The sequence below is a fragment of the Salmo salar genome, chromosome ssa22 (genome assembly GCF_905237065.1).
Source record: "Salmo salar chromosome ssa22, Ssal_v3.1, whole genome shotgun sequence".
In the NCBI taxonomy this organism is placed as follows: domain Eukaryota; kingdom Metazoa; phylum Chordata; class Actinopteri; order Salmoniformes; family Salmonidae; genus Salmo; species Salmo salar.
The window spans coordinates 28536013-28557233 of NC_059463.1; the positions used below are offsets into that span (position 1 = coordinate 28536013).

Below are 21221 nucleotides of genomic sequence, written 5' to 3' on the forward strand. Positions count from 1 at the left end.
TTGGCTTGAAGAGGGCAACCGATTTATAGGCTACTCTTCTAAGTCAACAGTAATAATCATTATTTTGCCAAGTCTAACAAGCACATCACCACCCACAATCAAACATAACAGCGAAAGTGAGAGGACAGTTGGAATGTTGCTGTGATACATTGTAGGCAGGTGCACGGTTGGTAATGATGTATGCTTGTTCTATCTCTGCTTCCCCTGTTGGCTTAGAAAAGAGGGAGGCACAGGGAAAGGGGAGGAGACAGGGGCGGTGGCCATTTTCTCTCTACCTCGAAGTTTTCACCGAATCAGTGAGGATTCAGTAATACACCTGTCGTTAAGACTAATTAATGAATTAATACGTTTTTGACGACTGGCTATGGAAGCTCCTGCATAATATCACGTGTTAACGATTCATCTGTACAATAGACCTACCAATAGGACCAAAAAAATGAAAAAGGGACCGTTGCATTTTTTGGGTCGAAAGAACCAGTCTCTCTTCGACACCAATATTAAAATCAAGGAGATGGGTAAGTGTTTACTGTCATATTTAACAATGATCTAATAATAATGATCGAATGTTTAATCTATCATGCCGATCAGCATTCTCTCACTACTGTCCCGAACTTTACACTTGTTACAGTGACAGATCAATGGCAAATGTGGCCTAAATGTTCACATTCTAGAATAAGAAAAATGCTGGTTGAGTCAAATGAATACACAATGTCTTACACAATGCTAGTAATCATCGAAAGTAATCAGGGGGGGTCATTAGGTCTCCTAACAGTGGTAAACCTACATTTACCTGAGACAGTCACTAGACTCTACGTTCATGACGGTGCAGGTAGAATGCAAGGTGTCTGTTTTAACCAAGTATTGGATAGCTGCAGCATTGAATAAAATATTTTTTTTCCGTTGCGATTATTTTAGAACATGTCAATCAAAACAATAATACAGATTTTATTTTTTTCACTTGGGAATTGCGTATACTGCCCGCTGATGCGTAATAAAAGTAGTGTAGTGGAGGTATACACCGTATCACTTATGTAGTACAATAGAGAAATCATGTTCAAAGCAGCCTACACAAATGCAAAGCACGTGAGTTCCATTCAAGTAAAACCGTACACAGCCTAATTTAGCGGAATATCGCCCGTCAGGCAGCAAGAGCGCGCAGCTCTCCACTTGTTGTCGCATGAGAGCAGCTCACAGAAGAACGACATCAGTAGCAGGTAGGTAGTGTTGAGGAAAGACGATTTAATGTATGATATCTACTAGCAAATTCTAACTAAAAAGCAACAATGGGTATGCGAACCGAAAGTTTGGCCCCGAAATCTTGGTTCAATCTTTGCAATGCTCAATTCAGTCATCATCAGGGGCAGTGCCCCTGTGACAACAATTGTGGACCCCCTTGTGGCCCCCGTAAATGTGGAGTATGAAATAATTTTTACATAACTAATTTTTGCTATCGTTCTTTTTTTACATCCTTTATTAGACAGTGGCAAAGCGGAACACTAATGATAATGAACATGGTGTTTTGCCTGCTAATGCCTGCAATGCAGTGAAGAAAACGATATGACAACAATAACGTCTAATGTAACTGGCCCCAGAATGGCCCCCCCAGTTGAAATGGTCTAGAACTGCCACTGGTCATCATGTGCTGTTTGAATGAAAACTGTGTCGGTTTTCAACAAAAAAGTGTGGTTTTGAGAGTGAAAACCTGCATTTTTTTATTACAACATTATGTAGGCCTACCTATTATTACCAGTAGACCTAGGTATGTTATTGAGATCTTATAACAGACTGCGCCCTAAAAAATGTTATACATTTTTTTAAATATAGAATCATTATAGTCAAAGGAGAACACGATGGCATAATTATTAGACCTAAAGGGTTTTTTAGTCCAGGTCTTGGGAAGTGGGGACTAATTCAAAATGAATATGAATAAACCCCCTAGAGTTCTGAAAACTGTTCAAAGGTTCTCAGAACTAAAAACGTGACAAATTGACATATTTTGCATTGCCCTGATTTCTGGGTATTCTATTTGATGAGGCCTCTATAACAATGGAAAGGTCAAATAAAATTATTATTTGTCACGCTTCCTAAACAACAGGTGTGGACTAACAGTGAAATGCTTAATTACTGCCCTTTCCAACAATGCAGAGTGAAACATTTAGAAATAATAGAAAAATAACATGAGGAATAAATACACAATGAGTAATGATAACTTGGCTATATACACTGGGTACCAGTACTGAGTCGATGTGCAGGGGTATGAGGTAATTGTGGTAGATATGTACATATAGGTAGGTATAAAGTGACTAGGCAACAGGACAGATAACAAACAGTAGCAGCAGCGTATGTGATGAGTCAAAAGAGTTAGTGCAAAAAAAGATTAATGCAAACAGTTAAATAGTTAACCTGACTAACTATTTATCAGTCTTATGGCTTGGGGCTGTTCAGGTTCCTGTTGGTTCCAGACTTGGTGCATCGGTACCACTTGTCGTGCGGTAGCAGAGAGAACAGTCTATGACTAGGGTAGCTGAGTCTGACAATTTTTAGGGCCTTCCTCTGACACCACCTGGTATAGAGGTCCTGGATCCACGGCCTGTTCACCCCGCTACCATCTAAAAGGCGGAGACAATACAGGTGCAATAAAGCTAGGACAGAGAAACTGATAAACAGCTTTTATCTCCAGGCCATCAGACTGTTAAAGTCACTACTAGCCAGTCTCCGCCCAGTACCCTGCCCTGAACTTAGTCACTGTTACTAGCCGGCTACCATCCGGTACTCTACCCCTGCACCTAGAGACTGCTGCCCTATGTACATAGTTATTGAACACTGGTCAGTTTAATCATGTTTACATACTGTTTTACGCACTTCATATGCACATACGCAACTTCTTCCACAACCCATTGGTCTGACTCTGACAAAACGGCACAGCTCATTGACAAATCAATACTTTTTTTTGTGCAAAAGTATTCACCCCCCTTGGCATTTTTCCTATTTTGTTGCATTACAACCTGTAATTTAAATTGATTTTTTATTTGGATTTCATGTAATGGACATACACAAAATAGTCCAAATTGGTGAAGTGAAATGAAAAAAATACCTTGTTTCAAGAAATTCTAAAAAATAAAGTCGGAAAAGTGGTGCGTGCATATGTATACACCCCCTTTTCTACGAAGCCCTTAAATAAGATCTGGTGAACCAATTACCTTCAGAAGTCACATAATTAGTTAAATAAAGTCTACCTGTGTGCAATCTAAGTGACACATGATCTGTCACATGATCTCGGTGTATATATACACCTGTTCTGAAAGGCCCTAGAGTCTGCAACACCACTAAGCAAGGGGCACCATGAAGACCAAGGAGCTCTCCAAACAGGTTAGGGACAACGTTGTGGAGAAGTACAGATCAGGGTTGGGTTATAAAAAAATACCAGAAACTTTGAACATCCCACGGAGCTCCATTAAATCCATTATTAAAAAATGGAAAGAATATGGCACCACAACAAACCTGCCAAGAGCGGGCCACCCACCAAAACTCACGGACCAGGCAAGGAGGGCATTAATCAGAGAGGCAACAAAGAGACCAAAGATAACCCTGAAGGAGCTGCAAAGCTCCACAGCGAAGATTGGAGTATCTGTCCATAGGACCACTTTAAGCCGCACACTCCACAGAGCTGGGTTTTACGGAGGAGTGGCCAGAAAAAACATTTGGTGTTCGCTAAAAGGCATGTGGGAGACTCCCCAAACATATGGAAGAATGTACTCTGGTTAAATGAGACTAAAATCTAGCTTTTTGGCCATCAAGGAAAACGCTATGTATGGCGCAAACCCAACAACTCTCATCACCCCGAGAACACCATCCACACAGTGAAGCATGGTGGTGGCAGCATCGTGCTGTGGGGATGTTTTTCATCGGCAGGGACTGGGAAACTGGTCAGAATTGAAGGAATGATGGATGGCGCTAAATACAGGGAAATGTTTCAGTCTTCAAAAGATTTGAGACTGGGACAGAGGTTCACTTTCCAGCAGGACAATGACCCTAAGCATCCTGCTAAAGCAACACTTGAGTGGTTTAAGGGGAAACATTTCAATGTCTTGGAATGGCCTAATCCAAGCCCAGACCTCAATCCAATTGAGAATCTGTGGTATGACTTAAAGATAGCTGTAAATCAGCGGAACCCATCCAACTTGAAGGAGATGGAGCAGTTTTGCCTTGAAGAATGGGCAACAATCCCAGTGGCTAGATGTGCCAAGCTTATAGAGACATACCCCAAGAGACTTGCAGCTGCAAATGCTGCAAAAGGTGGCTCTACAAAGTATTGACTTTGGGGGGGTGAATAGTAATGCACGCTCAAGTTTTCATTTTTTTGTCTTATTTGTTGTTTGTTTCACAATAAAACATATTTTGCATCTTCAAAGTGGTAGGCAAATCAAATGATACAAACCCCCCAAAAATCTATTTTAATTCCAGGTTGTAAGGCAACAAAATAGGAAAAATGCCAAGGGGGTCAATACTTTCGCAAGCCACTGCACTGTATTCTAGTCAAGGCTCATCCTATATAACTATTGCTGTAAACACCTTTTCTATTCATATACTGTCCATACACACCATCATATATACAGTTGAAGTCGGAAGTTTACATACACTTATGTTGGAGTCATTAAAACTCGTTTTTCAACCACTAGACAAATTTGCTGGTTGAGAGAATGCCAAGAGTGTGCAAAGCTGTCATCATGGCAAAGGGTGGCTACTTTGAAGAACCTAAAATATATTTTGATTAGTTTAATACTTTTTTGGTTACTTCATGATTCCATATGTGTTATTTCATAGTTTTGATGTCTTCACTGTTATTCTACAATGTGCAAAATAGTACAAATAAACGTGTGTGTGTATGTATGCATGTATGTATATATATATATATATATATATACACACAGTGGGGGGAAAAAGTATTTGATCCCCTGCTGATTTTGTACATTTGCCCACTGACAAAGAAAGGATCAGTCTATAATTTTAATGGTAGGTTTATTTGAACAGTGAGAGACAGAATAACAACAAAAATATCCAGAAAAACGCATGTCAAAAATGTTATACATTTTTCGCCCCACTGTATATATATATACATACATACATACACACATATATATATTATACTGAACAAAAATATAAACGTAACATGTAAAGTGTTGTTGCATGAGCTGAAATAAAATATCCCCGAAATTTTCCATTCGCACAAAAATCGTATTTCTCTCAAATTTTGTGCACAAATTTGTTTACGTCCCTGTTAGTGAACATTTCTCCTTTGTCATGATAATCCATCAACCTGACAGGTGTGGCATATCAAGAAGCTCATTAAACAGCACGATCATTTCACAGGTGTACCTTGTGCTGGGGACAGTAAAAGACAATGCCACAGATGTCTCAAGTTTTGAGGGAGCGTACAATTGGCACGCTGACTGTAGGAATGGCCACCAGAGCTGTTGCTAGAGAATTGGATGTTAATTTCTCTACCATATGCCGCCTCCAACATCGTTTTCGAGAATTTGGCAGTACGTCCAACCGGCCACAGAACCACAGATCATGTGTATGTCGTCATGTGGACGAGCGGTTTTCTGATGTCAACGTTGTTTACAGACTGCACCATGGTGGCGGTGGGGTTATGGTATGGGCAGGCATAAGCTACGGACAATGAACACAATTGCCTTATATCGATGGCAGAGATACCGTGACGAGATCCTGAGGCCCATCATCGTTCCATTCAAAATTCCACAGGCTACAATCAACAGCCTTTGCTGAGATGTGTTGCTCTGAATGAGTATATTTATATTACGGACTCAAACATTGCTGGTTCTGATATTTCTTAGTTTTTGGGATTTGTGTGTATTGTTTTTTATTGTTCGGTATTACTGCACTGTTGGAGCAAGAAACATAAGCATTTCGCTGCACCTGAGAACATCTGCAAAACGTGTACGCGACCAATCAAATGTGATTTGATTTGTATGGCAGGGAGCTCGGCCCCAGTGATGTACTGGACCATACGCACTACCCTCTGAAGCGCCTTGCGATTGGCTGCCAAGCAGTGGCCATACCAAGCAGTGATGCAGCCAGTCAAGATGCTCTCAATGGTGCAGCTGTAGACATTTTTGAGGATCTGAGTGCACAATGCTGAATCTTTTAAGCTTCCTGAGGGGGAAGAGGCATTGCTGTGCCTTCTTCATGACTGTGGTGTGTGTGGACCATGACCATTCCTTAGTGTTGTGGACACAGAGGAACTTGAAGCATTCGATGGGGGGGCGTGCTCGGATTTCCGTTTCATGTAGTTCACGATCAGCTCCTTTGTCTTGCTGACATTGAGGGAGAGGTTGTTGTCACTGACATCCTCCCTATAGGCTGTCTCATCGTCAGGTGGTTGTGTGCAAACATGCCACAGGATGGGGATATTTGCACATTTCAATTATGCAGGAACTCAATAGGGAAATGCCTGTCATGCCCCATTGGGAAATGTATCTGTAGATGCCAAAATACCCTAAACACTGCCTGTTGTTTCCATACTCGGTTAACAAAGTTTTGCTCATAGTTATATCAGGTAATGTAATGCATGTTAATCTCTCTCTGAGATTCTTTGAGGTCTCTGGTGCTTGACGTGAATGCAGAGCATGACCCATATCTCACTAACTGCTGTCTCTCAATGACATTTCTCTCATCAGTTAGTTACTTGGCAGGGACATGCCTGACATTGGAATGGCTGTTTTGTGTAGTCCTTTATATAGTAACGTCAAAGCCTGTTGCAAACATAGATAGCCATCTCTGGTAAAGTCTTTTACTCGGAAAACAATCAGGTGGTGAGTGGCATAAAGTCCAGATCAGTGTGTCACACAATCTTTTATAAATATCCATTCTATATGCCACAGTCCCAAATGCATGATGCAGGGCTGTGATAATTGTGTTCAGCATGGATTAATGCCTGTGGCTGTGCTGAGTGCCATTGCTATGACATTGTCCCTCTCCCCCTTCTCTGCCCAGGAATAACCTGAGGTCAGTATTGATGAACTGCAAACTCATGACAGGGAGGCCAACAGAAAGTTGACCCCCAGAATTATGAACGTTGCACCACACTTGTCTGACCCTCCTAAAATTCCATTGGTAATTAGGGTTTCATTGATGATGTGTGAAGAACTCTATTTTCTACCCTATGGCACCCCATTACATTTAGGCTTAAGTGTTTGAGCAATAGGGTGACATTACTTTTTATGTTGGTTAGATTAATCCTTCAACTGCTTTGAATAGTTGTTAGCTTTACCCAATTACTATTTTGCTGGCAACAAGAGAAATCCCCCCGACAGAGTACACTGCATAGCATTACATAATAGTTTGTCAAGACTTATGAGAACTGCAGACAAAATGCCATAACTTATTATGTACATCAATAATTACTCAATTTTGGACAGTCACTAGACTGCATCTCCTTACAGAGCTGCGCTGATCGGTTGAATGGAAGACTTGTTGGTTTTGATCTGTATTGTAGACTTAAGCAGTGCGTTGTGCTGCTCTTTTCTTTCTTTTAGACAATGTTGAGCTCATGTTGGATTCATCAGCCATTCCTGAATCAGGCACTGCCAAAGTGAGGTCCAGACCCATAGTCAAGCACTACATGGTAAGTTCCTCTGCATGATGTGGGAAAACATCTATTTTAATCTAATATATACTTCAAATCTACATTTCAACACTGGAGACGGTTGCAGCTTTTAATGAGACTGCTGTCCAGCTTCTAGGTGGTGTTCTCTAACACTTCACATGAAAAATCACATGGAATTTGTTATAGGCCTTGTCTTTAGTTCTTGTCAATGCATTAGGCTCCACATAACTTTCCCACATTTGCATAAGTCTGCAGAATTGTGAATTCTTTCTCAACAAGGCCTTTGTAGTACCTGAAAGAGAAACTGCATTGCCTCATGAAGGGCATTCCTGTAATCATTGATCACTGTGTGACCACCTCAGAGTTAGACCTATCCACCACTCACACCTGGTCACTCTGAAAGCATACTTTTCTAACCGTCAGGTTTCACCTGCGCAGGCTTCTCACATATATAAAGAGGGAGTAACCCAAGTTTACTTGCAGTTAGGCTATCCATATGACACGGGTCAATTTGTTTGCGTGTTGACCCAGTCCTCTCAAGTCATTTCTGTCCTCAGAAATTCTCACCCCATTGACTTAGACATTCTCATACAGAACAGTAACTATAAGAATGTCACCTTGGTTCACACAATCTTGGGTCTTGTACAGTCTGCCACAATTATGGCACCTAGCTCATTTGTGTTCGATTCAACATGCTGTCCCTGTAGGTGATCCAGAAAAGCACAGCCGTATCTGATTTTTTGAAACAAGTGGTACTACGTTGTTATTTTGTTGTAGGTATGAAAGCCTACCTCAGAAAGGGGAGTGTCCTATATGATAGCTCCTCTGTTATGTGTTAGATGTGCCACACCCAGCAGCACAGGGGTTGGACTGCTCTGACTGACTGCTCTGACTGATTGCTCTTTTCACCTGTGAGTCATGGAAAATAAACATAAGGAATTAAGCCGGTTCAGAAACTGCATTTAATGCCGCACCCTTTGCCCCTTGTGAAACGTTTATGCCTTTGCACTGAGCTGCCTGCCTCTATGAATAGTCTGCCATGATGACATATTTAAGGCATGACATAAGGGAGGTGTTCCGTTCACGTTAGGTGTTTTAAAGATAGTGTAACCAAGGTTCTTGAGAAAGGACCACACCTGAACCTTTTCCACTAATAACTTAATATTTACACAGCTGCATGAAAGTTATTTATGTGTCTGCTGCCTGAACTTTGGAGCATTGTGTACCAAGTTCTAAACAAAGCAAGTGGCGGTGGCCTGACCATCAGGCCAAGGACAGTAAGTTGATTACAGTTACAGGGGTGGACCTAACTTCGGATTGTTTTGGTAGATTATAGGCCCTCAGGCCCGTAGTTACACTGGTCAATGTGTTTTTTTTTGGTCTGTAAGAGTGACTTCCAGTCCCTGATGTAGGGTGATTCTGACCACAGTCTAACAGCTTTGGAAGGGCACATCTCTGTTCTGTGTGCAGGGCATGTGTTGTGTCAACACAGTCTGTTTATTTATAGTGGTGTTTGGGCTGTGATGCGAACGGTCAGTCACACAGGCAGGCAGCAACATGATGGCACATCCCTTTTTCTCAGAGGCAGTCACACCCACTTAATGTTTTCTTACGTGAAGAGATGGGAGTGTTGCCTGTGCCTTATCCACAGACAGGGCGTAGTGTGGGCGAGGCATGACAGAGTGGCTATAAAAGGCAGTAATGTTCTGAAAAGGGCCCAAAATGGTGCTTGTAAGCTTCAGCTAGTGTCTAGCAAGGGGTTAGATACAGTATACCAATGGAAAATATATTGCTGAATCATTTCAAGTGGGGTACTCAGTGTCAGAGGTCATGTCGCCTCAATCTGCACCGGGAGGCTTTGCTGTTATAGAAAATGACTTCAACTGTTGGGAAGCCTTGACTAAAAGGAATTTTGGATGAAAAGCCCTTCCTGATTTAATGTGCCTGGCCTTCCTCTGGCTTTGGTAATTGACACTACTTGTACACTGATGTACTTGTTTGTTTTCTGAGTGCAAGGTTTAGTAAATCAATAGTTTTTGCATCAGTGGTGTCATCACGCAACAAACATGATAACCTGTTCTAAGGTAGACGCAAGTACATTTACATTACATTTAAGTCATTTAGCAGACGCTCTTATCCAGAGCGACTTACAAAATGGTGCATTCACCTTATGATATCCAGTGGAACAACCACTTTACAATAGTGCATCTAAATATTTTAAGGGGGGGGGGTTAGAAGGATTACTTTATCCTATCCTAGGTATTCCTTAAAGAGGTGGGGTTTCAGGTGTCTCCGGAAGGTGGTGATTGACTCCGCTGTCCTGGCGTCGTGAGGGAGCTTGTTCCACCATTGGGGTGCCAGAGCAGCGAACAGTTTTGACTGGGCTGAGCGGGAACTGTGCTTCCTCAGAGGTAGGGGGGCCAGCAGGCCAGTGGTGGATGAACGCAGTGCCCTTGTTTGGGTGTAGGGCCTGATCAGAGCCTGAAGGTACGGAGGTGCCGTTCCCTTCACAGCTCCGTAGGCAATCACCATGGTCTTGTAGCGGATGCGAGCTTCAACTGGAAGCCAGTGGAGAGAGCGGAGGAGCGGGGTGACATGAGAGAACTTGGGAAGGTTGAACACCAGACGGGCTGCGGCGTTCTGGATGAGTTGTAGGGGTTTAATGGCACAGGCAGGGAGCCCAGCCAACAGCGAGTTGCAGTAATCCAGACGGGAGATGACAAGTGCCTGGATTAGGACCTGCGCCGCTTTCTGTGTGAGGCAGGGTCGTACTCTGCGAATGTTGTGGAGCATGAACCTACAGGATCGGGTCACCGCCTTGATGTTAGTGGAGAACGACAGGGTGTTGTCCAGGATCACGCCAAGGTTCTTAGCACTCTGGGAGGAGGACACAAGGGAGTTGTCAACCGTGATGGCGAGATCATGGAACGGGCAGTCCTTCCCCGGGAGGAAGAGCAGCTCCGTCTTGCCGAGGTTCAGCTTGAGCTGGTGATCCGTCATCCACACTGATATGTCTGACAGACATGCAGAGATGCGATTCGCCGCCTGGTTATCAGAAGGGGGAAAGGAGAAGATTAATTGTGTGTCGTCTGCATAGCAATGATAGGAGAGACCATGTGAGGATATGACAGAGCCAAGTGACTTGGTGTATAGCGAGAATAGGAGAGGGCCTAGAACAGAGCCCTGGGGGACACCAGTGGTGAGAGCGCATGGTGTGGAGACAGATTCTCGCCACGCCACCTGGTAGGAGCGACCTGTCAGGTAGGACGCAATCCAAGCGTGGGCCGCGCCGGAGATGCCCAACTCGGAGAGGGTGGAGAGGAGGATCTGATGGTTCACAGTATCAAAGGCAGCAGATAGGTCTAGAAGTATGAGAGCAGAGGAGAGAGAGTTAGCTTTAGCAGTGCGGAGAGCCTCCGTGACACAGAGAAGAGCAGTCTCAGTTGAATGCCCAGTCTTGAAACCTGACTGATTAGGATCAAGAAGGTCATTCTGAGAGAGATAGCAGGAGAGCTGGCCAAGGACGGCACGTTCAAGAGTTTTGGAGAGAAAAGAAAGAAGGGATACTGGTCTGTAGTTGTTGACATCGGAGGGATCGAGTGTAGGTTTTTTTCAGAAGGGGTGCAACTCTCGCTCTCTTGAAGACGGAAGGGACGTAGCCAGCGGTCAAGGATGAGTTGATGAGCGAGGTGAGGAAGGGGAGAAGGTCTCCGGAAATGGTCTGGAGAAGAGAGGAGGGGATAGGGTCAAGTGGGCAGGTTGTTGGGCGGCCGGCCGTCACAAGACGCGAGATTTCATCTGGAGAGAGAGGGGAGAAAGAGGTCAAAGCACAGGGTAGGGCAGTGTGAGCAGGACCAGCGGTGTCGTTTGACTTAGCAAACGAGGATCGGATATCGTCAACCTTCTTTTCAAAATGGTTGACGAAGTCATCCGCAGAGAGGGAGGAGGGGGGAGGGGGAGGAGGATTCAGGAGGGAGGAGAAGGTAGCAAAGAGCTTCCTAGGGTTAGAGGCAGATGCTTGGAATTTAGAGTGGTAGAAAGTGGCTTTAGCAGCAGAGACAGAAGAGGAGAATGTAGAGAGGAGTGAGTGAAAGGATGCCAGGTCCGCAGGGGAGGCGAGTTTTCCTCCATTTCCGCTCGGTTGCCCGGAGCCCTGTTCTGTGAGCTCGTAGTGAGTCGTCGAGCCACGGAGCAGGAGGGGAGGACCGAGCCGGCCTGGAGGATAGGGGACAGAGAAAATCAAAGGATGCAGAAAGGGAGGAGAGGAGGGTTGAGGAGGCAGAATCAGGAGATAGGTTGGAGAAGGTTTGAGCAGAGGGAAGAGATGATAGGATGGAAGAGGAGAGAGTAGCGGGAGAGAGAGAGCGAAGGTTGGGACGGCGCAATACCATCCGAGTAGGGGCAGAGTGAGAAGTGTTGGATGAGAGCAAGAGGGAAAAGGATACAAGGTAGTGGTCGGAGATTTGGAGGGGAGTTGCAATGAGATTAGTGGAAGAACAGCATCTAGTAAAGATGAGGTCAAGCGTATTGCCTGCCTTGTGAGTAGGGGGGGAAGGTGAGAGGGTGAGGTCAAAAGAGGAGAGGAGTGGAAAGAAGGAGGCAGAGAGGAATGAGTCAAAGGTAGACGTGGGGAGGTTAAAGTCACCCAGAACTGTGAGAGGTGAGCCATCCTCAGGAAAGGAACTTATCAAGGCGTCAAGCTCATTGATGAACTCTCCAAGGGAACCTGGAGGGCGATAAATGATAAGGATGTTAAGCTTGAAAGGGCTGGTAACTGTGACAGCATGGAATTCAAATGAGGAGATAGACAGATGGGTCAGGGGAGAAAGAGAGAATGTCCACTTGGGAGAGATGAGGATTCCAGTGCCACCACCCCGCTGGCTCGATGCTCTAGGGGTATGCGAGAACACGTGGGCAGACGAAGAGAGAGCAGTAGGAGTAGCAGTGTTATCTGTGGTAATCCATGTTTCCGTCAGCGCCAGGAAGTCTAGGGACTGGAGGGTAGCATAGGCTGAGATGAACTCAGCCTTGTTGGCTGCAGACCGGCAGTTCCAGAGGCTGCCGGAGACCTGGAACTCCACGTGGGTCGTGCGCGCTGGGACCACCAGGTTGGAGTGGCAGCGGCCACGCGGTGTGAAGCGTTTGTATGGCCTGTGCAGAGAGGAGAGAACAGGGATAGACAGACACATAGTTGACAAGCTACAGAAGTGTTGTTTCTTGTATTATTGTCTCCTGTGTCTTTAGAGAACTGTTTCACTTTGATATCCTTTTTCTTCTGTCCTGATTTTCTCTTTCTTTTCTTCTGTTAACTAGATATTCTTTGTTGTTCTTCGTTAGCTAGCTAGCTTCTTCCAAAAGAGTCCCTAGCAACTGCTTAGCAACTGGTAAACAATTCAGCTAGCTAAGATAACTACAATTTTATGAAAAATTGTTATTTTTCAAAAGCCTATCTTCTTTGTTTGTTGCTTGTTTTTTCTCCTATTCAGTCTTGCAGTTTTCTTTTGCTTTTTTCCGATGTACTTCACTCTAAAAACCATGTAAATTTCAATATTTGTAGGAGCTCATTTTTCAGCTGCTGCTGCTCAAATTGGAGTAGTCGTTTGTAGTCAATTGGATAACAGGTTGGATCACTGCAAGCCATAGTGCAGTCTAGAAAACAATCCTTTCCCTTCCCTCTCACACTCAGTTCCTCTTACAATCTCAACAGTGAATCTCTAAGCTGACACCAGGGTGAAATGTCAACTGTCTGATGGCTTTTGTCCTTGTTTCCCACAGTCCTCTGATGTTGTGCAAGGGTTTGCTGTCCCAACACCCAAAGTTCCTGTCGCCCCCCTTTTCAACAGTCCAAAGATCAACAGGGCAGGTGAGGGTCTCAAGTCTGTTTTACAGTTAAGCTGTGCAGCTAAATCATTTACATTTCTATGAAGTTAAGCCGTAGTGCTGGTTTTAGACAGATTCAGTTGATTGATTGATCAAAGTTCAGCACAAACCCAAAGCAACTCTTTTCATAAAGGGCTTAAATATACAGTACCAGTCAAGTTTGGACACACCTAATCATATATATATATATTTTTTTTAACTATTTTCTGAATTGTAGAATAATAGTGAAGACATCAAAACTATGAAATAACACATATGGAATCATGTAGTAACCAAAAAAAAGTGTTAAATCAAAATGTTATTTGAGATTCTTCAAAGTAGCCACCCTTTGCCTTGATGACAGCTTATCACACTCTTGGCATTCTCTCAACCAACTTCATGAGGTAGTCACCTGGAATACATTTCAATTAACTTGTTGGGGATGGGGGCAGTATTTTCACGGCCGGATAAAAAAAACGTACCCGATTTAAACTGGTTACTACTCTTACCCAGAAACAAGAATATGCATATAATTAGTAGATTTGGATAGAAAACACTCTGAAGTTTCTAAAACTGTTTGAATGGTGTCTGTGAGTATAACAGAACTCATATGGCAGTCAAAACCCTGAGACATCCTAACAGGAAGTGGAAACCTGATTTGTGTAATCACTTTCAACCCTTTGCCTATGAAACACCCCGTGAGTTAGGATTCATTTAGCACTTCCTAAGGCTTCCACTAGATGTCAACAGTCTTTACAAAGTGGTTTGAGTCTTCTCCGGTAAAAACTGACCGAACGAGAGGCCTGGAAAGTTTGTAATAGAGGGAGGGAAATTACTACTATGACGCGCGTGCCCGTGGGTACTCTCTCGTTCCGAAACGTTTAGTAAGACAATGCAATCGTCCGCCTTGAATATTATTGAAGTTCTGATTGAAAAAGGCCCTAAAGATTTGTTATACAATGTTTGAACGAACGTAAATACATTTTTTTTGCACATTCGTGAGGACAAGTCCCGCACGCTTCGTAAATTATGAGTAGCCTTGGAACGCGCTAACAAGAAGGAGCTATTGGGACACAAATTATTAACTTTTTCGAACAAAACTACATTTGTTGTGGACCTGGGATTCCTGGAAGTGCCTTCTGATGAAGATAATCAAAGGTAAGTGAATATTTACAATAGTATATTTGATTTTAGATGAGTCCAAGATGGCGCTAACCTGTATCGCCTAGCCTATTTTTCTGAGCATAGCACCTCGTTTATTGCAAAGTGTGATTTCCTAGTAAAGTTATTTTTAAATCTGGCAATGCGGTTGCATTCACAAGATGTTAATCTATAATTCTTTGAATGACAATATTATATTTTACCAATGTTTTTGAATAGTAATTTTGTAAATTGTAGCGCTGATCCACCGGAAGCATTTGAGGGAAAATATTTTCTGAACGTCACGCGCCGATGTAAAATGCTGTTTTTATATATAAATATGAACTTTATCGAAAAAAATGCATGTATTGTGTAACATGATGTCCTAGGAGTGTCATCTGATGAAGATTGTCAAAGGTTAGTGCTGCATTTAGCTGTGTTTTGGGTATTTGTGATGCATGCTTTGAAAATGGCAGTGTGATTATTTTTGGCAGGGTACTCTAACATAATCTAATGTTTTGCTTTTGCTGTAAAGCCTTTTTCAAATCGGACAACGTGGTTCGATTCAGGAGCGGTGTATTTATAAAATGGTGTAAAATAGTCATATGTTTGAGAAATTGAAGTTATAGCATTTGAGGTATTTGTATTTCGCGCGACGCGATTCCACTGGCTGTTGACTAGGGTGGGACGCAAACGTCCCACATTTCCCAGACAGGTTAACAGGTCTGCCTTGTTTAAAGTTATTTCCTTCTTAATGCATTCAGTTGTGTTGTGACAAGGTAGGGGTAGTATACAGAAGATAGCCTAATTGGTAAAAGACCAAGACCACTAATGTAGACGCTGTGAGTCGGGAAGCAAGTGCAGGTGGTGAGTTTAATAATAAACGAAACAATAGAAGAGTAGCGTACGGACATGAAATAACATCAATACTGCCTGGGGAATAAACCTAAGTAAGTGGCAGATATAGGGAAGTTAATGAGTGAGGAGTCCAGGTGTGCCTCATGAGGAGCAGGTGCGCGTATTGATGGTTGCCAGGACCGGTGGTTAGTAAACCGGCAACGTCGAATGCCGGAGAGGGGGAGCAGGAGTAGAAGTGACATCCATATTATGGCAAGAACAGCTAAAAAAAAAAAGAGAAACGACAGCCCATCGTTACTTTAAGACATGAAGGTCAGTCAATCCGGAAAATTAAGAACAGTCGCAAAAACCATCAAGCGCTATGATGAAATTGGCTCTCCTGAGGACCGCCACAGGAAAGGAAGACCCAGAGTCACCGCTGCTGCAGAGCATACGTTCATTAGAGTTAACTGCACCTCAGATTGCAGCCCAAATAAATGCTTCAGAGTTCAAGTAACAGACACATCAACTTTTCAGAGGAGACTGTGTGAAATCAGGCCTTTGTGGTAGAATTGCTGCTGCAAAAAAAAAACACTACTAAAGGAAACCAATAAGAAGAAGACTTGCTTGGGCCAAGAAACACAAGCAATGGACATTAGACCGGTGGAAATCTGTCCTTTGGTCTGATGAGTCTTTGTGAGACGCAGAGTAGGTGAAAGGTTGATCTCCGCATGTGTGATTCCTACCATGAAGCAAGGAGGAGGTGGTGTGATGGTGCTTTGCTGGTGACACTGATTTATTTTTTAGAATTCAAGGCACACTTAACCAGCATGGCTACCACAGCATTCTGCAGTGATACGCCATCGCATCTGGTTTGCGCTTAGTGGGACTATCATTTGTTTTTCAACAGGACAATGACCCAAAACACACCTCCAGGCTGTGTAAGGGCTATTTGACCAAGAAGGAGAGTGATTGAGTGCTGCATCAGATGACCAGGCCTCCACAATCACCCGACCTCAACCCAATTGAGATGATTTCGGATAAGTTGGACCGCAGAGTGAAGGAAAAGCAGCCAACAAGTGCTCAGCATATATGGAACTCCTTCAAGACTGTTGGAAAAGCATTCCTCGTGAAGCTGTTTGAGAGAATGCCAAGAGTGAGCAAAGCTGTCAAGGCAAAGGGTGGCTACTTTGAAGAATATAAAATATATTTTGATTTGTTTAACACTGTTTTGGCTAATACATGATTCCATGTGTTATTTCATAGTTTTGATGTCTTCACTATTATTCTACAATGTAGAAAATTGTAAAATATAAAGAAAAACCCTTGAATGAATAGGCGTGTCTAAACTTTTGACTGGTATTGTATATAAATAAGTTATTTAATTTCTTATTATTTTATTTTTTTACATGTTCTCACTTTAATTATGGTGAGAGAAATCTTCAATTTTGAATTCAGGCTGTAACACAAATAAATGTGGAATAAGTGAAGGGGTATGAATACTTTCTGGAAGCACTGTAAATGTTTGTCTAAGATCTTGCACAAGAACACTACAAATATCCAAGCAGCCATTCACAAGCATGTTTGCAGAGTGGGAGGGTACAGATCAAATGTAATTTCATCAGTTTCACCATAAATCAGGCCAACAGAACTAAAAGTAAAATCATTTCCTTTGACATGTTAAATCAATAAAACACTTGTCTCTGATGGTAGTTCTCTCTTTTTATAGTAAATGGCGATCGGTTTTCCAATGGATCGGCTATATCTGTACCTGATTTGGTGGAAGGGGAGATATTTATTCCACCTCCCCCTACAATGGCACCCCCACCCCCTCCACCCATGTTCATCCCTCCCCCACCAGATTTCTTGGGTGACTTGGACTCCATTCAGCCTCCCTCCATGCCCCCTCCAAAACCACCATCAGTGGTTCTGTCTAAAGACTACGAGGATTTCACCTCCCTGAAACCTCCACTAATGCCCCCCCCGAAGCCCCCGTCAACTTCCTCCAGTGCTTCTAGTTCATCTTTCTCCATTTCTACACCAACACCAGTCCCTGATTTTACTGAGCCCCCAAAGTTCACGCCTCCACAGCCCCCTATAGACATGAGGCAAGCTGCTCTGAAAGCCCTGAAGACCCCGCCTCTAAAGCCAACAAGGCTGTCCTCCATCCACAGCATGGACGAACCCTCCCAGGTTCCAGCCCAAGCTTCCCCAGTACAGACCCCGACACCCTCCAGCTTCAAGCCCCAGAACACAGCTAAGCTCTACAGTGTTCCTAAGCCTGGCATTCTAGGCAGGCAGGTGGACCGTGACAATAGGCCCAAGCAGATCCTACTCCTCCAGGTCAATGGGAAAGACCCCTCCTCTGTGGCACCACCAGGTAAGCCAGCCCAGAGAAATAGCTTGGGTATGCAGCTGGAGCAAGACCTGCAGGGCTTAAAGGAAAACTTGCAAGCCACCCTTCCAGGCAAACCCACCCCACCCGAGACTTGGGAGGAAGTGGAGCCTTTGCCTTTTTCAGCACCCAAGCTTCAGAAGGTGGTCACTGCCCCTGTAAACACAGAGGCTAGCCAGGTCAAGCAGGAAGCGTCTCCAGGTCAGAACAACAAGTTCAGTCCTATGCTGGACAGTAAACTACGCACCCTGAAGGCCAGTGATGTCACTGGGATGAGGGACGGTCCTGCCGCTTCCCCGCTGGCTCTTCTCATGGCGGCTAAAGAGCGAGAGAAGGACAGGTCCAGTCTTTCCCTTGAAAACAGCATGAAGAGTACTGAGCCATTAGCCAGCATCCAGCACAGTGAATTCAATCCCAATTCTTTCACCGTCATCCCTAGGGCCACCTCATTCACTTCTGTAACTTCACAACATAAACCACAGTCTGTGGTCCCACTGGAGGCCACAGTGGTAATCCAGACTCCAGCAAAACCCCAGATTATTGAGTCAGTGGTGAAGGGGCCAATTGCAAATCCAGTAGTTCAGAGGAATCGGCCCACCTCTAGATCCTCATCCTCCAGCAGTCTAGCCGTGGAGAAGCAAAGTGGAGAGCAGAGGATTCCTTCACCCTCTAGCCTCGTCAGTGATGAAGAGAACCTATGCATGCAATTACTCCCTCCCCCTCCCGAATTCGATGACCATGATGTCGTGGACTCTCCTCCCCGCTCACCTCCACCTGACCCTCCATTGAAGATGGTTCTGCCCCCCACTCTCAGCCCTGTCCTTCCAGTCCTGTCCTCACCTCCAAAACCTAAATCCCCAAGCCCTCCCAAATTCCCACCTCCTATCATGGAGATCAAACCCAAACTGCCTGTTCAGATCAAACCCAAGCAGCCTCCCACCCAGGCCCTCTCCTCCCTCTCAGCCAGCCAGGCCACACTCCAGAGCATCCTGCAGAAGAAGATGCTAGAGATGGACTGCAAAATGGACAACAAAATGCCGGCCATGAAGGAAACAGACTCTGATGACTGGGGGTCTCCCTTGTCTGATGAGGAGACCAAGTTCCCGGTTGTCCCCAGAGTCACCCCGAAAAACCCTGTTATCACTGCAAAGAGCAAGAGTGCCACTGTGCCAGCCAAAACACAAGGCCTGGACATGAAGGAGCTGGAGACAAAAATGGCCATGAAAGGTCAGGGTTTGTCAGAGCCATCAAAAGTTCTCACAAGGTAGGCCTTGCTCTCTGTCCTTTGTCTGCTTGGCTTTTTGACAAAATGTAAAAATAAACTACTTCATTATGGTTTAAGGTTAGGGTGTTGTGACTAGTTGGACTTAGTTTGTCTAGTAGTGTCCCTAATTGCATGTTTTGACTCATAGTAAAGAATGTTAGCTAGATGCATTAAAAAAATAATGCTAAATGCAACAAGATCAACCTGATGCGTTTAAATGTTAATCATTTATTCCTCTACTTTATAGCAATGGGCCACGGTCAAAGCAGGCCTATGGCATGACCTTCAAGGTACAACCCGGAACCAAACAACCAATCACTGTTGTCAGCAAATGAGGATCCAAGTCAATTATACCACACACTACCATACAGCCCCGTCAAGAGCAAGGACAATGGAAAGAGGGATCTTTAAATACTGCTAAAATGGATATAACCAATAAACATGTATGCCAAGGATTTTTTCACCAAGCCCCTGGAGAAAATACTAAAATGTGCTAAGCATTTGGCTAGAAAAGGTTTTGCTGTACCACAGCACATAAACCTTCCCTCCAGAGGTGCTGTGTCAAATAGCTTCTTGTCTAGGTGCCAAAGTCTAAAGAGTGGGTGGACTGTTGGAACAGCTTTCAACAGTATCTTTTACTGCTACGGTTTAATCAGTGCTAGTACACTGCCTTATTTTTACCTCGGGTATCGTTCTGAGCTAATAGATTCAAAGCCGATTGTGAGGCTGTTTTTAAAAATAGGAGCTGTAATTTGCCAGCCTTAATATACACTGAATAATGCATCATAAGGATATTTATATAAATGTCTTGAAGAATTACTATAAGGATGTGTACAGATTGTTTTTGCTTATGTTTCCATTATGTCACAGTACCTGTACATACTGTATATTTTTAGAGCATAAAGGGAATTTAACTAGTCTACTGCAATACATTAACACAAATGTTGTATATTGTTCACTATATTATGCTTAACAAGGGTGCAACAACTATGTAAACTGTTTATCTTTTGATCATCTACTTCAGTCAGGTGAGCAAGATAAGTTCCATACAATAGAGGACTAAATAGAAGCAAAACAGATGTCAGCCATTTACCACATAAGGACAGGAGAAGTAATGTGGTCTCCATGGTCTGTAGAACCCAGTGGCCAGTTTATTTGGTACACCACCCCAGTCACGAAAATAGTTAGCACCTACAGACAGTCAAGTGGCTGTGGTTTGTTATATAACCGAACATTAGAATGCGCAGAATGAGTGACCTAAGTAACTATGAGCGAGGTATGATTGTCGGTGCCAGGCGCGCCGGCTCTACTATATCAGAAACAACCAGCCTCCTGGGCTTTTCATGCACGACTGTCTATTGGTTTACAAACAAAAACCGATCCAGTTAGCGGCAGTCCTGTGGGCGAAAAAACAGGTCGTTGATGAGAGGTCGGAGGAGAGTGGCAAGAATGGTGCAAGCTAACAGGCAGGACACAAACAGGCAAATAACGGCACAGTACAACAGTGGTGTGTAGAACAGCATCTCAGAACGCACAACTCGTCTGTCCTTACAGCAGCAGACGACCACACCGGGTTCCACTCGTATCAGCTAAACACAAGCAGGTCCAGTGGGCACGCCATCAAACACTGGACAATTGAGTGGAAAAACATTGCCTGAAAATTATATTTCAGATGGTGTCAATTTAATTTATTCATTTTGGAGTAGAACGTTCTTAAAAGTCACCAGAAGTGACCTAAGCAGTTAATAAATACAGAGGCATGCCCCTGCACGCTACTTTTGCCATTGTGTCTGTCATTACTAAAGCTGCTAATTTATACAAAAATAAATGTATAGTTTTTCATGTAGTTAAACCATTATGTATCCAAGGCTGTTGATATCTCCTTACAGGAGTGTAAATTGACATGACCATCTGATTCTTGGTAGCTTTGGCATATTCCAAGTCCTTTTAGAATGATTTGGCACAAAAGCCACCACATTCAGAAACAAACTATAATTACCCTGGATTGCCTTCCCTGGATTTCTGGGTTTTAAACATTGAATTATGCCAAATATACAAGTGCAAAGGTCAGGGCACAGGCCACTCCTTTGTATTGT

The 21221-nt window shown here is 43.7% G+C and overlaps 1 protein-coding gene across 2 annotated transcripts; it reads left to right on the forward strand.

The window, feature by feature from the left end:
* Nucleotides 1–258: 258 nt before the first annotated feature.
* Nucleotides 259–20900, forward strand: LOC106583069 (uncharacterized protein C6orf132). Of its 2 annotated transcripts, none has more exons than XM_014166853.2 (5): nt 259–515; nt 7560–7648; nt 13406–13493; nt 17196–19125; nt 19373–20900. In XM_014166853.2, the coding sequence occupies exons 1-5, from the start codon at nt 437–439 to the stop codon at nt 19458–19460; spliced, it is 2274 nt and encodes a 757-aa protein (XP_014022328.2). In that variant the 5' UTR covers nt 259–436; the 3' UTR covers nt 19461–20900. The 2 variants fall into 2 exon arrangements, with proteins under 2 accessions (XP_014022328.2, XP_014022329.2); XM_014166854.2 differs by lacking the exon at nt 259–515 and adding an exon at nt 920–1214.
* The last annotated feature ends 321 nt before the right edge of the window (nt 20901–21221 follow it).